At 38.8% G+C, this 15,621-nt stretch overlaps 1 protein-coding gene across 1 annotated transcript in view; it reads left to right on the forward strand.

Annotated features, from left to right (window-relative positions):
* Positions 1–498: 498 nt before the first annotated feature.
* Positions 499–15,621, forward strand: part of si:ch211-236h17.3 (carbohydrate sulfotransferase 11) — a 62,958-nt gene continuing 47,835 nt past the window's right edge. Inside the window, exon 1 of the mRNA XM_062045429.1 lies at positions 499–914. Coding sequence (XP_061901413.1) covers positions 821–914 — 94 coding nt within the window. The 5' untranslated portion in view covers positions 499–820. The remainder of the gene's footprint in view (positions 915–15,621) is intronic.

Here is a 15,621-nt window from a genome sequence, read left to right on the forward strand (position 1 = left end):
ACAAAGCCTTCCAAGTAACGGGGTGGGCGATACTGCTATTTTTGGTATCGATCGGATACGACTTTTTGTAAGGTTACCTTTAATTTGTTAACCATGATTACACAATATTAAACAATGAACAATATCGAGAAAATAATAAAAATATTCCTTTAAATTACATCCAATCCGAGGAAAAATGAAATATCCAATATATTGTTCAACAAAGCCTTCCAAGTAACGGGGTGGGCAATACTGCTATTTTTGGTATCGATCGGATACGACTTTTTGTGACTTTGCCTTTTACTTTGTTGATCGTGATTATACAATATCAAGAAAATAATACAAATATTCCTTTAAATTACATAAAATCCTAAGCAAAATAAAACCTCTAACATGTTTTTTCTTTGGTAAATAATATACAAATATAACATTTATATGAATAACAAAAATGTCGTCAGTATCGAACCCATACTGATTATCCACACTGCAGACATCTGGATCGACCCTCATGTCCGTGCCCAAGCCGTGTTTGTTCCGGGGGGAAAGAGAAGGGTTAACCGGGGGAAAAGGAACCCACCGGCACGCTTCTAAAGCCCACTTTTAACAAGCTGCCCGACACGCGTGTAACAAGCCGAAACCCTTCACTCGGTCCAGGGCTCGGGAGTGGAGCTTCTTCTCCCCCGCCGTCGCGTCTTCCTCGTCGGACATGCGAGGATGTCCTGGCCGCTAAGGAGCACCAGAGGTCAGCGAGACGGATCGATGCGGTTACCCGGGATAAAGTAGAGCAAAAACGGCCACACTCGCCTCGCCTACTCGGTCTCTCCAACCCCGAAGACTCAGGATGTGGAGAGCCAAAATCACTCGGATGGTTTTTGCTTTAAGTCTGGGATGCTTCGTCGTGGTCATCTTGTACTGTAACAGCAATATCAGAACAGGTGAGCAAAATATCTCAAATATTATCGAATGTGATTTATTTACTCGCTCCCACTTCCATTCACTTTACACCAGGGGTGTCCAAAGTGCGGCCCGGGGGCCATTTGCGGCCCGCAGCTAATTGTTTACCGGCCCGCCACACATTCTGCAAAAATTGCAAAATTGATAGTATTGCAAAAATAAAAAATAAAACATTTAAAAAATTGGAATGAGGTGAAATCTAACGAGAAAAAGTTGCAATGTTGACACAAAGCTGCCATGCAGGCTGTTTTTTTTTCTTTTGTTTTTCTTTATTTTTCTTTTTTTTTTGCTATCGCTCCAAAAAAAAAAAATACACAAAAAAATCTATGTTAAAATGAATTACTGACCTATTCAAGGCTCCGATTACTTCAAAAATGTCACTTTAAAATGTTTTATGTGTGAAAAAAATATTGCATATATTGTGTGGTTGCCATAAAAACTAAGATTTCTTTGACAAAAGAGCATAAAAACAAACAAAATAATAGTTCATACGTAAAATCGACAGATATACCTGAAGTTGATCTCGTAACTTAAGTGTTGAAAGTAAAAAAAACCTAATACATATGTATCACTTTATGAGTGGGGGACCTTTTGGATCCCAAACATATTTAGTGGGATTTTATTAATATTTTCACTGATTTCTCAAAAATATTAAAGAACTAAAATCAATGGTGTCCTGCATTATTGATCTTTTAGAGCTCTAATTACTAAATACTGCATATTTCCAGTTTTGCTATAAAAACAAAGTTGTCTTTAACAGAAAAGGCATAACACCTTTTTTAATTTTTTTTTTTAACTTTTTATCAACCTGAAGTTGATATAGAGATTTACTGTAAGCGTTAAATAAAAAATAATAATAATAATTTGACTTATTTTTAACGTTGTAATGACTGAGACCCTTTATGGTCCCCGAGAGCCATAAAGGTTAAACAAAAAAAATCCATATATTTTGTTATGGTTTGAAAATGAAAAATATCAAAATGGCCTCCGCATGCTTAAATTTTTCCGTGTGCGGCCCTCAGTGGAAAAAGTTTGGACACCCCTGCTTTACATGAAATGTAAACATATTTTTTAATACTAAATCATTTCCTAATCGTTAGTAAGAAAAAGCTACGCTATTAATGTCTTTTGTCACATAAAGTAGTACCTCGGTTTTTGTTGGGCATCCATTCAAACGATGACCGAATCGTACGAAAACCGAAGCAATTTTGACTATTAACACATTTTATACATTGCAAAAAAAAGAAGCTGAGAAAATATTAGGTAAAAATGGTAGATTTTCGTAAAAGAAATACCAAAAACTACGGAAATTATCCGTCCATACAGCTAGTTAATTACAATTAATAATGCATCCTAAATTAAGTTAGTTAAAGTACCACTGATAGTCAATTACCCTCTGCATTTGACCCATGCCCATGTTCCACCACCTGGGAGGTGAGGGGAGCAGTGAGCAGCAGCGGTGGCCGCGCTCGGGAATCATTTTGGGGATTTAACCGCCAATTCCAACCTTTTGATGCTGAGTGCCAAGCAGGAGGGTAATGGGTCCCATCTGTCAACTTAAAGGACTATACGTTGCACCTCACCTCCTGTTATTACTGTACCAAAGCACCAGTGGTGTGCCATCAGGGCCAGCAAGGCCTTCCCTGCTGGCCTTACATCACCAGAAAATCAGGATCATAATTGAAAATACAATTATTTTTTAATTTACTTTCCCTAAATCAGTGTTTTTCAACCACTGTGCCGCGTGAGATACAGTCTGGTGTGCCGTGGGAGATGATCTAATTTCACCTATTTGGGTTAAAAATATGTTTTGCAAACCAGTGATTATAGTCTGCAAATGATGTGTTGTTGTTGAGTGTCTGTGCTGTCTAGAGCTCGGCAAGTAACCATGTAATACTCTTCCATATCAGTAGGTGGCAGCTGGTAGCTAATTGTGTTGTTTATGTGGGAAACAGCGGGAGGCAGTGTGCAGGTAAAAAAAGTGTCTAATGCTTGAACCAAAAATAAACAATAGGTGAGTGCCCCTAAGAAAAGGCATTGAAGCTTAGGGAAGGCTATGCAGAACCAAACTAAAACTGAACTGGCTACAAAGTAAACAAAAACAGAATGCTGGACGACAGCAAAGACTTACTGTGGAGCAAAGACGGCGTCCACAAAGTACATGCGAACGTGACATGACCATCAACAAAGAAGGATAAAAACAACTGAAATATCCTTGATTGCTTAAACAAAGTAGATGCGGGAAACATCGCTCAAAGGAAGACATGAAACTGCTACAGAAAATACAAAAAAAAGAGAAAAAGCCACCAAAATAGGAGCGCAAGACAAGAACTAAAACACTACACACAGGAAAAGAGCTATAGTGATGCGTGCTTGGTTATGCTTTCAAGTCATATCCAACAATTGCGACAACAACTTTTTACTGTCAACTGAGTTGCGTTTTTTAATGATTTCTGCTGGTGGTGTGCCTCTGCATTTTTTCAACGCAAAAAATGTGCCTCGGCTCAAAAAAGGTTGAAAAACACTGCCCTAAATATCTAAGAGTATTCATATTCTCTTCATGTCCTATTATGCTCCTTCCAGTGATGTTGGTATTAGTTTTAGTTTGTATCCAATCAGAATTCAGCTGGCTTATGTTGCCATGCTGTACCAAATCTGCCAGACGCCTTCAGATGCAGCAATGCGGGAGTCATACAGTTGATAGACAGTTGGCATAGCCAATCAGATCCCGAGTTGTTGTCAGTAAAGCCTTCTAGATGGCCTAACGTTGAATTTTTACGCGTACTGTGAGTGGATACTCACCGGGATCGTTAGCGGATGAATTTGAGAACACATACAGTTGATAGACAGTTGCGACAGCCAATCAGATCGCAAGTTGTTGACAGTAGCTTGTTCTGTTACAACTAAAAGTTGTAAAGTCTTGTTGTTAAAGTGTGTCATGCTTGTCATTTAATTAACAATGTTACATGTGTATTTGTCGCCATCATGTGGTCAGGGCCGTTAAAGGCCTACTGAAACCCACTACTACCGACCACGCAGTCTGATAGTTTATATATCAATGATGAAATCTTAACATTGCAACACATGCCAATACGGCCGGGTTAACTTATAAAGTGCAATTTTAAATTTCCAGCTAAACTTCCGGTTGAAAACGTCTACGTATGATGACGTATGCGCGTGACGTCAATCGTTGAAACGCAAGTATGCGGACACATTGAATCCAATACAAAAAGCTCTGTTTTCATCTCAAAGTTCCACAGTATTCTGGACATCTGTGTTGGTGAATCTTTTGCAATTTGTTTAGTGAACAATGAAGACTGCAAAGAAGAAAGTTGTAGGTGGGATCGGTGTATTAGCGGCTGGCTGTAGCAACACAACCAGGAGGACTTTGACTCGAATAGCAGACGCGCTATCCGACGCTAGCCGCCGACCGCACTGATGATCGGGTGAAGTACTTTGTCGCGCCGTTGATCGCTGGAACGCAGGTGAGCACGGGTGTTGATGAGCAGATGAGGGCTGGCTGGCGTAGGTGGATAGCTAATGTTTTTAGCATAGCTCTGTGAGGTCCGGTTGCCAAGTTAGCTTCAATGGCGTCGTTAGCAACAGCATTGTTAAGCTTCGCCAAGCTGGAAAGCATTAACCGTGTATTTACATGTACATGGTTTAATAGTATTGTTGATTTTCTATCTATCCTTCCAGTCAGGGGTTTATTTCTTTTGTTTCTATATGCAGTTAAGCACGATGCTATCACGTTAGCTCTGTAGCTAAAGTGCTTCGCCGATGTATTGTCGTGGAGATAAAAGTCACTGTGAATGTCCATTTCGCGTTCTCGACTCTCATTTTCAAGAGGATATAGTATCCGAGGTGGTTTAAAATACAAATCCGTGATCCACAATAGAAAAAGGAGAGCGTGTGGAATCCAATGAGTCAGCTTGTACCTAAGTTACGGTCAGAGCGAAAAAAGATACGTCCTGCACTGCACTGTAGTCCTTCACTCTCACGTTCCTCATCCACGATCTTTCATCCTGGCTCAAATTAATGGGGTAATCGTCGCTTTCTTGGTCCGAATCGCTCTCGCTGCTGGTGTAAACAATGGGGAAATGTGAGGAGCCTTTCAACCTGTGACGTCACGCTACTTCCTGTACAGGCAAGGCTTTTTTATCAGCGACCAAAAGTTGCCAACTTTATCGTCGATGTTCTCTACTAAATCCTTTCAGCAAAAATATGGCAATATCGCGAAATGATCAAGTATGACACATAGAATGGATCTGCTGTCCCCGTTTAAATAAAAAAAATTCATTTCAGTAGGCCTTTAATATATCTTTGAGAAGTGTGTACTTTGAATCAAAAACTTTATTGACCGGAAGTTGCATAAGCCAAGCAGAGAAATTTACGGTATATGTTTTAATTGCTGATGTGTTTTAATTGATTTTTAAACGCGCCAGAAAATAACCCGTTTTGTACACTGTTAATGTGATTAAATGCTCAGTAGGGTGTATTTCTCCAGGAATGATCATGTGGTGACATCAATTATGGTATTTTGAGAGGTAATCCTTGAAGTTGGAGATCTCTATGCTTTCTGTAACTACACGCATTATGAACACAGCAGCTAAAATCATCGGCCTACCCACACCCAACATCTCAGATCTAAACCACAGGTCCATCATTCGACTGGCAAACACAATAGTCCAAGATATCACTCACCCGCTACACCAATATATCATCCCACTACCATCAGGGTTGCAGGTACAGAACCATCAAATTCCAGGTGGCCCGCCTAGGGAAAAGCCTTATCCCTGCAGCTATAGCCGCCCTAAACAGCAGGCCTGTAAATGTGTTGGTGCTGTCACTTTGATTGATTGATTGAGACTTGTATTAGTAGATTGCACAGTACAGTACATATTCTGTACAATTGACCACTAAATGGTAACACCCGAATAAGTTTTTTAACTTGTTTAAGTCCACGTTAATCAATTCATGGTACACTGTCATGTGTGTCTTTTTGCTATTTTTGTCCGTGATGTGTAATGTTTATTGTCTAAATGTACAATTAGTGAAAATTAATTTCCACACAAGGATCAATAAATCTAAATCTAATCAAATTATTATAGTCTTTGGTATGACTCGGCCGGGGTTTGAACTCACAATCTACAGATCTCAGGGCGGACACTCTAACCACAAGGCCACTGATTTGTATATTTAGAAATTAACATATTAACATTTTAACCTGCTCAGTGGCCTTGTGGTTAGAGCAGGGGTCACCAACGCGATGCCCGCGGGCACCAGGTAGCCCGTAAGGACCAGATGAGTAGCCCGCTGGCCTGTTCTGAAAATAGCACAAATAGCAGCACTTACCAGTGAGCTGCCTCTATTTTTAAAATTTTATTTATTTACTAGCAAGCTGGTCTCGCTTTGCTCGACATTTTTAATTCTGAGAGAGACAAAACTCAAATAGAATTTGAAAATCCAAGAAAATATTTTAAAGACTTGGTCTTCACTAACTGACAAACATATAACAGATTTGGTGTCCAGTTCAAAGTGTGACATGATTTATTTAAAAATTTGAGAGTTGACTTTTGTATTTTACATGAGTTATTATTTGTACAAACATGGTGCAAAGTAATTCATGATTTGTTAAAAAATGTTAGTGGCTAGCTAGTTAAAATGGGATATTGTGATTTCACAAGACTGTCTTAGAAGTGATCATTTGAAAATGTTCAATTTGAAAAATGTGCACTTAGAGAAAATATAAAAATAAAGTGTTGCATATTGATATTTATCTGTTTCTATATATATTTATTGTGAGAAATCATTAAGATGATCAGTGTTTCCACAAAGATAAATATCATTAATTATTAATAATAACATAGAGTTAAAGGTAAATTGAGCAAATTGGCTACTTCTGGCAATTTATTTAAGTGTGTATCAAACTGATAGCCCTTCGCATTAATCAGTACCCAAGAAGTAGCTCTTGGTTTCAAAAAGGTTGGTGACCCCTGGGTTAGAGTGTCCACCCCTGAGATCGGTAGGTCGTGAGTTCAAACCCCCCGGCCGAGTCATTCCAAAGACTATAAAAATGGCACCCATTACCTCCCTGCTTGGCACTCAGCATCAAGGGTTGGAATTGGGGGTTAAATCACCAAAAATGATTCCCGAGCGCGACCACCGCCGCTGCTCACTGCTCCCCTCACCTCCCAGGGGGTGAACAAGGAGATGGGTCAAATGCAGAGGTTACATTCACCACACCTAGTGTGTGTGTGACTATCAATGGTACTTTAACTTTGGCTTTAATTGCCAGCGCGCTAATTCCTCGCTGACGACTACAGTGCCAATCGATAGCTGGCAACTGCTGTGCTAATCGCGAGCTGACAACCAGCACGCCAATTGCTCGTTTGCACTGTTAATTGCCCGCTGGCAACCGGTGCGGGACCTCTGCGGACCCCCTGGGGGTTCACGACGCCCTGTTGAAGACCTCTGACCTCATGAAGTCTAACTTTTTTTCTGCATTGAGTGGTGAGAGAACATGTAGTTTAGTGGAGGAAACATGGGCCAAGATCAATGGATGAATACAATTAGCTCAGACTCTGAGAGCGTAGTGGTCCACACAGATGACTATTGAGTATTTAGGGTGGGATTCCTTGACTGGAAGTGTCCCCATGTTCCCAATGACTGACTGGCCACCATTCCATGAGTGTAGTCCACCATCAGATGGGATGGTCCTCCAGCCTGAATAGAGTAAGTCATATGCGATGGATCGACAAATTGATTGATTGATTGAAACTTTTATTAGTAGATTGCACAGTACAGTGCATATTCCGTACAATTGACCACTAAATGGTAACACCCGAATAAGTTTTTCAACTTGTTTAAGTCGGGGTCCACGTAAATCAATTCATGGTACAAATATATACTATCAGCATAATACAGTCATCACATAAATTAATCATCAGAGTATATACATTGAATTATTTACATTATGGCGATGCAAAGGCCATCTTTAAATGTTCTGACAGGCTGAGACGATGGATGACGTGACTGTGGAGTCTTTGACACCATGTTGACGCTGTCCAACAAGTGATTATTGTTACAATAAATTGATGTTTGGATTTGCTCATCTGAACTGTCGGTTTTGTGCAGTAAGATGGCTGAGATGTTTATTATACAATTTAGTGTGTGCCAATAGTCCAACTGCCAGTTTCTCTTTTGTGAAACTGCAAGAAGGACGTTTCTGAGGAGCTAGGAAATGGAAACAAAAATGATAGAATAGAATAGAAAGTACTTTATTGATTCCTGGGGTAAATTCAGCACCATAGTTCGCTCACAATAAACAATAAACACTTGGGTATTTTTTACATGTGAATTAATATACATACAGTCTATTATACAGCATTATTCACATGTGAATAATATAAATACAATCTATTATACAGCATTATTCACATGTGAATAATATAAATACAGTCTATTATACAGCATTATTCACATGTGAATAATATAAATACGGTCTATTATACAGCATTTTTCACATGTGAATAATATAAATACAGTCTATTATACAGCATTATTCACGTGTGAATAATATAAATACAGTCTATTATACAGCATTATTCACGTGTGAATAGTATAAATACAGTCTATTATACAGCATTATTCACATGTGAATAATATAAATACAGTCTATTATACAGCATTATTCAAGTGTGAATAATATAAATAGAGTCTATTATACAGCATTATTCACATGTGAATAATATAAATACAGTTTATTACACAGCATTATTCACATGTGAATTATATAAATACAGTCTATTATACAGCATTATTCACATATGAATAATATAAATACAGTCTATTATAAAGCATTGTTCACATGTGAAAATATAAATACAGTCTATTATACAGCATTTAACACTTGTGAATAATATAAATACAGTCTATTATACAGCATTATTCACATGTGAATGATATAAATACAGTCTATTATACAGCATTATTCACATGTGAATAATATAAATACAGTCTATTATAAAGCATTGTTCACATGTGAAAATATAAATACAGTCTATTATACAGCATTATTCACGTGTGAATAATATAAATACAGTCTATTATACAGCATTATTCGCATGTGAATGATATAAATACAGTCTATTATACAGCATTATTCACATGTCAATGATATAAATACAGTCTATTATATAGCATTATTCACATGTGAATAATATAAATACAGTCTATTATACAGCATTATTCACCTGTGAATAATATAAATACAGTCTATTATACAGCATTATTCACATGTGAATAATATAAATACAGTCTATTATACAGCATTATTCACATGTGAATAATATAAATACAGTCTATTATACAGCATTATTCACATGTGAATAATATAAATACGGTCTATTATACAGCATTTTTCACATGTGAATAATATAAATACAGTCTATTATACAGCGTTATTAACGTGTGAATAATATAAATACAGTCTATTATACAGCATTATTCACGTGTGAATAGTATAAATACAGTCTATTATACAGCATTATTCACATGTGAATAATATAAATACAGTCTATTATACAACATTATTCAAGTGTGAATAATATAAATACAGTCTATTATACAGCATTATTCACATGTGAATAATATAAATACAGTTTATTACACAGCATTATTCACATGTGAATTATATAAATACAGTCTATTATACAGCATTATTCACATGTGAATAATATAAATACAGTCTATTATAAAGCATTGTTCACATGTGAAAATATAAATACAGTCTATTATACAGCATTTTTCACGTGTGAATAATATAAATACAGTCTATTATACAGCATTATTCACATGTGAATGATATAAATACAGTCTACTATACAGCATTATTCACATGTGAATAATATAAATACAGTCTATTATACAGCATTATTCACCTGTGAATAATATAAATACAGTCTATTATACAGCATTATTCACATGTGAATAATATAAATACAGTCTATTATACAGCATTATTCACATGTGAATAATATAAATACAGTCTATTGTACAGCATTATTCACATGTGAATAATATAAATAGTCTATTATACAGCATTATTCACGTGTGAATAATATAAATACAGTCTATTATACAGAATTATTCACATGTGAATAATATAAATACAGTCTATTATACAGCATTATTCGCATGTGAATTATATAAATACAGTCTATTATACAGCATTATTCACATGTGAATTATATCAATCAATCAATCAATCAATGTTTATTTATATAGCCCTAAATCACAAGTGTCTCAAAGGGCTGTACAAGCCACAACGACATCCTCGGTACAGAGCCCACATACGGGCAAGGAAAACTCACCCCAGTGGGACGTCAATGTGAATGACTATGAGAAACCTTGGAGAGGACCGCATATGTGGGTAACGCTCCCTCTAGGGGAGACCGAAAGCAATGGATGTCGAGTGGGTCCGACATAATATTGTGAAAGTCCAACACATCAGCGAAAGTCCAGTCCATAGTGGGGCCAGCAGGAACCATCCCGAGTGGAGACGGGTCAGCAGCGTAGAGATGTCCCCATCTGATGGACAGGCTAGCGGTCCACCCCGGGTTGGGAGCAGAGTAGAAAAGAAAAGAAACGGCAGATCAACTGGTCTAAAAAGGGAGTCTATTTAAAGGCTAGAGCAGGGGTCGGCAACCCGCGGCTCCGGAGCCGCATGCGGCTCCTTGACCACTCTGATGCGGCTCAGCTACATGCATGCCGACCCCCTCGATTTTCCCAGGAGACTTATGGATGTCAGTGTCTCTCATAGATTACTCCCAGGGAAAAATAATCATATTAACACTCTAATTACTATATAAAGGGCGTGCCCTAATTGCACTGCAGTAATTGTCCTCTATTGCATTTACTTACAGTGTGTCAGTCCAGCCACATGTTGCATGTTGTTATTACTTGCTCACACAAGAGACAGCAAAGCATACTTACTCATCAGCCACACAGCTTACACTGACGGTAGCCGTATCAAACAACTTCAACATTGTTACGTTACAAATATGCGCCACACTGTGAACCCACACCAAAAAAGAATGAAAAACACATTTCTGGAGAACATCCCACTGTAACACAACATAAACACAACACAACCATTACCCAGAATCCCATGCAGTCCTAACTCTTCCGGTCTACATTATACACCCCGCTACCACCAAATCCCCCCACACATCAACCCCCCCCCCCTCTTCGTGGTTGGTTGAGCGGAAGAGTTAGGGCTGCATGGGATTCTGGGTATTGGTACCGTCAGTGTAAGATGTGTGGCAGCTGAGTTACTTGCGTGAGCAAGCTAAAGCTGCATTCCACTTGTGGCCGAGCAGGAACACTGCTTGGGCAGACTGTAGAGGGCGCCAAATGCAGGGCCATCACACTCTGATATACGGGAGTCTCCCGGGAAAAATGAGAGGGTTGGCAAGTGTGACGCAAGCGACATTCATCCAAAACTCGCGGGCTGCACTAACATCCAATTCCCACATTAAAGTACGTGCCGGTGCGTGTGTCTGAGACCCCTGGTTAACATAGCACAAAGCATGTAAGCTTTGTATGCGGTGTTTTTCATTTTAAAAACATTTTTGTGGCTCCCATTACTTTCTTTAATGTGTGAAACTTGCCAAAATGGCTCTTTGAGTGGTAAAGGTTGCCGACCCCTGGGCTAGAGTATACAAATGAGTTTTAAGATGAGACTTAAATGCTTCTACTGAGGCAGCATCTCTAACTTTTACCGGGAGGGCATTCCATAATATTGGAGCCCGAATAGAAAACGCTCTATAGCCCGCAGACTTTTTTTGGGCTCTGGGAATCACTAATAAGCCGGAGTTCTTTGAACGCAGATTTCTTGCCGGGACATATGGTACAATACAATCGGCAAGATAGGCAGGAGCTTGACCGTGTAGTATTTTATACGTAAGTAGTAAAACCTTAAAGTCGCATCTTAGGTGCACAGGAAGCCAGTGCAAGTGAGCCAGTATAGGCGTAATATGATCAAACTTTCTTGTTTTTGTCAAAAGTCTAGCAGCCGCATTTTGTACCATCTGTAATCTTTTAATGCTAGACATAGGGAGGCCCGAAAATAAAACGTTACAGTAATCGAGACGAGACGTAACGAACGCATGAATAATGATCTCAGCATCGCTTGTGGACAAAATGGGATGAATTTTAGCGATATTACGGAGATGAAAGAAGGCCGTTTTAGTAACACTCTTAATGTGCGACTCAAACGAGAGAGTTGGGACGAAGATAATACCCACATTCTTTACCGAGTCGCCTTGTTTAATTGTTTGGTTGTCAAATGTTATGGTGGTATTATTAAATAGATGTCGGTGTTGAGCAGGACCGATAATCAGCATTTCCGTTTTCTTAGCGTTGAGTTGCAAAAAGTTAGCGGACATCCATTGTTTAATTTCATTAAGACACGCCTCCAGCTGACTACAATCCGGCCTGTTGGTCAGCTTTAGGGGCATGTAGAGTTGGGTGTCATCCGCATAACAGTGAAAGCTAACACCGTATTTGCGTATGATGTCACCTAGCGGCAGCATGTAAATACTAAAGAGTGCAGGGCCAAGAACCGAACCCTGGGGAACTCCGCACGTTACCTTAACATAGTCCGAGGTCACATTGTTATGGGAGACACACTGCATCCTGTCAGTAAGATAAGAGTTAAACCAAGACAAGGCTAAGTCTGTCATCCCAATACGCGTTTTGATACGCTCTAATAAAATATTATGATCAACAGTATCGAAAGCGGCGCTAAGATCAAGAAGCAGCAACATAGATGAAGCATCAGAATCCATCGTTAGCAATAGATCATTAGTCATTTTTGCGAGGGCTGTCTCTGTAGAGTGATTTGCCCTGAAACCGGACTGAAAAGGTTCACAGAGATTGTTAGACGCTAAGTGTTCATTTAGCTGCTGTGCTACAATTTTTTCGAGGATTTTCGAGATAAACGGAAGGTGGGACACCGGCCGATAGTTTACCAGGAGATCAGGATCGAGGTTAGGTCTTTTGAGTAGAGGATGAATAACCGCTTTTTTGAATGCTAGGGGAACAGTGCCAGAGGAAAGTGATAAGTTTATAATATTTAACACTGATGGACCTAGTAATACAAAAAGCTCCTTGATAAGTTTCCCAGGAATTGGGTCAAGTAAACATGTTGTTTGTTTTGTCCCATTTACACATTTTGACAATTCGTCCAATGTTATTTCATCAAAGAGAGAGAAACTATTTTGGAGGGCGGTATCCGTCGTATATACAGTCGTATCTGTGTTAATATAACCCAGTTGTAGCTGGGATGCATTGTCTTTAATCTCTTTTCTAATGACTTCAATTTTCTTGTTAAAGAAATTCATAAAGTCATCTGCTGAGTGGGTGGAGCTACTGGGAGGAGTCCCTTGTTGGGTTAGCGATGCTACTGTACTAAACAGAAATTTAAGATCATTTTTGTTGAGGTGGATGAGATTTGAGTAATATTTAGCTTTAGCTGAGGTAAGCATGCGTTTATAAGTTATTAAACTATCACACCATGCTTGATGGAAAACTTCAAGTTTAGTCGCACGCCATTTGCGTTCCAGCTTTCTACATGATAATTTCTGGGCTTTAGTTTCTTCTGTAAACCATTGCCTTTTAGGGGCCCTTTTTAGCTTTAGCGGTGCTACAATATCAATGGTGTCGCACAGGGCGTCATTAAAGTTGTTAGTGAGGTTATCAATAGAGCCCACATAATTTGGGAATGGTGCCATTACCGAAGGCAGTAGGTCAGTAAGAGTCGTCGTTGTGGTAGCATTAATGTTGCGGCTGCTATAGTAGTTATTATTATTATTATTAGTTTGTTGACAATGAGTCAGAACTTCGAATTTTATAAGGTAATGATCGGACATTACTTTAGTGTACGGGAGTATCATAACTTTAGAGGTGGTGACACCCCTGACAAGCACTAGATCTATCGTATTACCGTTGCGATGCGTGGGTTCATTTATTATTTGTGTAAGACCACAGCTATCAATTATAGTCTGGAGCGCCACGCATGGAGGGTCCGGTGGGGTATTCATATGGATATTAAAGTCCCCCATTATGATTATATTGTCGGCGTGCGTCACTAGATCAGCAACAAACTCTGAGAATTCACTGATGAAGTCCGAATAGGGCCCAGGGGGGCGGTAGATAACAGCCAGGTGGAGAGGCAGCGGTGTGACAAACCTCAAAGTGAGCACCTCAAACGAGTTATATTTATTATTTAGGTTAGGTGTAAGATTATAGTTTTCATTGTATATTAGTGCGACACCCACTCCCCTTTTAAGAGGTCGGGCAACATGTGTATTGGTATAGCCAGGAGGAGATGCCTCATTTAGCGCAAAAAAATCGTCTGGTTTGAGCCAGGTCTCGGCGAGACCAACGACGTCAAGTTTGTTGTCTCTAATGACTTCATTAACTAATAACGTTTTGGAAGATAATGATCTTATGTTTAAAAAGCCCATATTATAGGTAGTGGGCTGTTTTGAGGATTGTTTGTTGAAATTATCCGAAGTAGCAATATTAATAATGTTGCGTTCATTATGCGTATTGCACTTTAAATAGTTTCGACCATATCTAGGAATTGATACGACGGGGGTATTCAGATTGTTTGCTTGATGTTGCATAGTTAGCTACCTCAGTACAATGTATGTCTGCCTCTGACACGGTCACAAAAGAAAAAACATTATGTGAGTTGTGTTTTATTCTAAGAGAATTGCTATGTGTGCAGGGATTATCCAGCCTGACGCCGGCTAGTTCTAGTTTAAATGGCTTCTTACCCGGAGACTCCACGCTTCTTTGGTTAGCTTTTCTCTTTGTTGTTAGCCCAGCTCGGCATCCCCGCTTCTGCTTCCGCTCGCACCGCTTATGTCGTCTCCATTGGCGGTCACCGCTAGCACTTGACTCCGCTGCTACAAAGGCCGCTCGATGTAGCCCACGAAGTATTCCCATGCTAGCGAGGAGGTCCACCGTACATGCATCTTTCAGTCTATAACGACCCGATCCATCCACATCCAGAATTGTCTGTCGGTCGTATGTGATCACAGAGTGTTCACGCTTTGAGCCAGCCATGAAATTGACAGAAATGACGGGTGTTTTTTGCCAAATCGCTCTACACTCCCAAGAGCGTTAGCATAGCCGCAGCATACCCATGCGCCGCCATCTTGCCAATAAATACAGTCTATTATACAGCATTATTCACGTGTGAATAGTATAAATACAGTCTATTATACAGCATTATTCACATGTGAATAATATAAATACAGTCTATTATACAGCATTATTCAAGTGTGAATAATATAAATACAGTCTATTATACAGCATTATTCACATGTGAATAATATAAATACAGTTTATTACACAGCATTATTTACATGTGAATTATATAAATACAGTCTATTATACAGCATTATTCACATGTGAATAATATGAATACAGTCTATTACAAAGCATTGTTCACATGTGAAAATATAAATACAGTCTATTATACAGCATTATTCACGTGTGAATAATATAAATACAGTCTATTATACAGCATTATTCGCATGTGAATGATATAAATACAGTCTATTATACAGCATTATTCACATGTGAATAATATAAATACAGTCTATTATACAG

The sequence above is a fragment of the Entelurus aequoreus genome, linkage group LG01, assembly GCF_033978785.1.
Source record: "Entelurus aequoreus isolate RoL-2023_Sb linkage group LG01, RoL_Eaeq_v1.1, whole genome shotgun sequence".
Lineage (NCBI taxonomy): Eukaryota > Metazoa > Chordata > Actinopteri > Syngnathiformes > Syngnathidae > Entelurus > Entelurus aequoreus.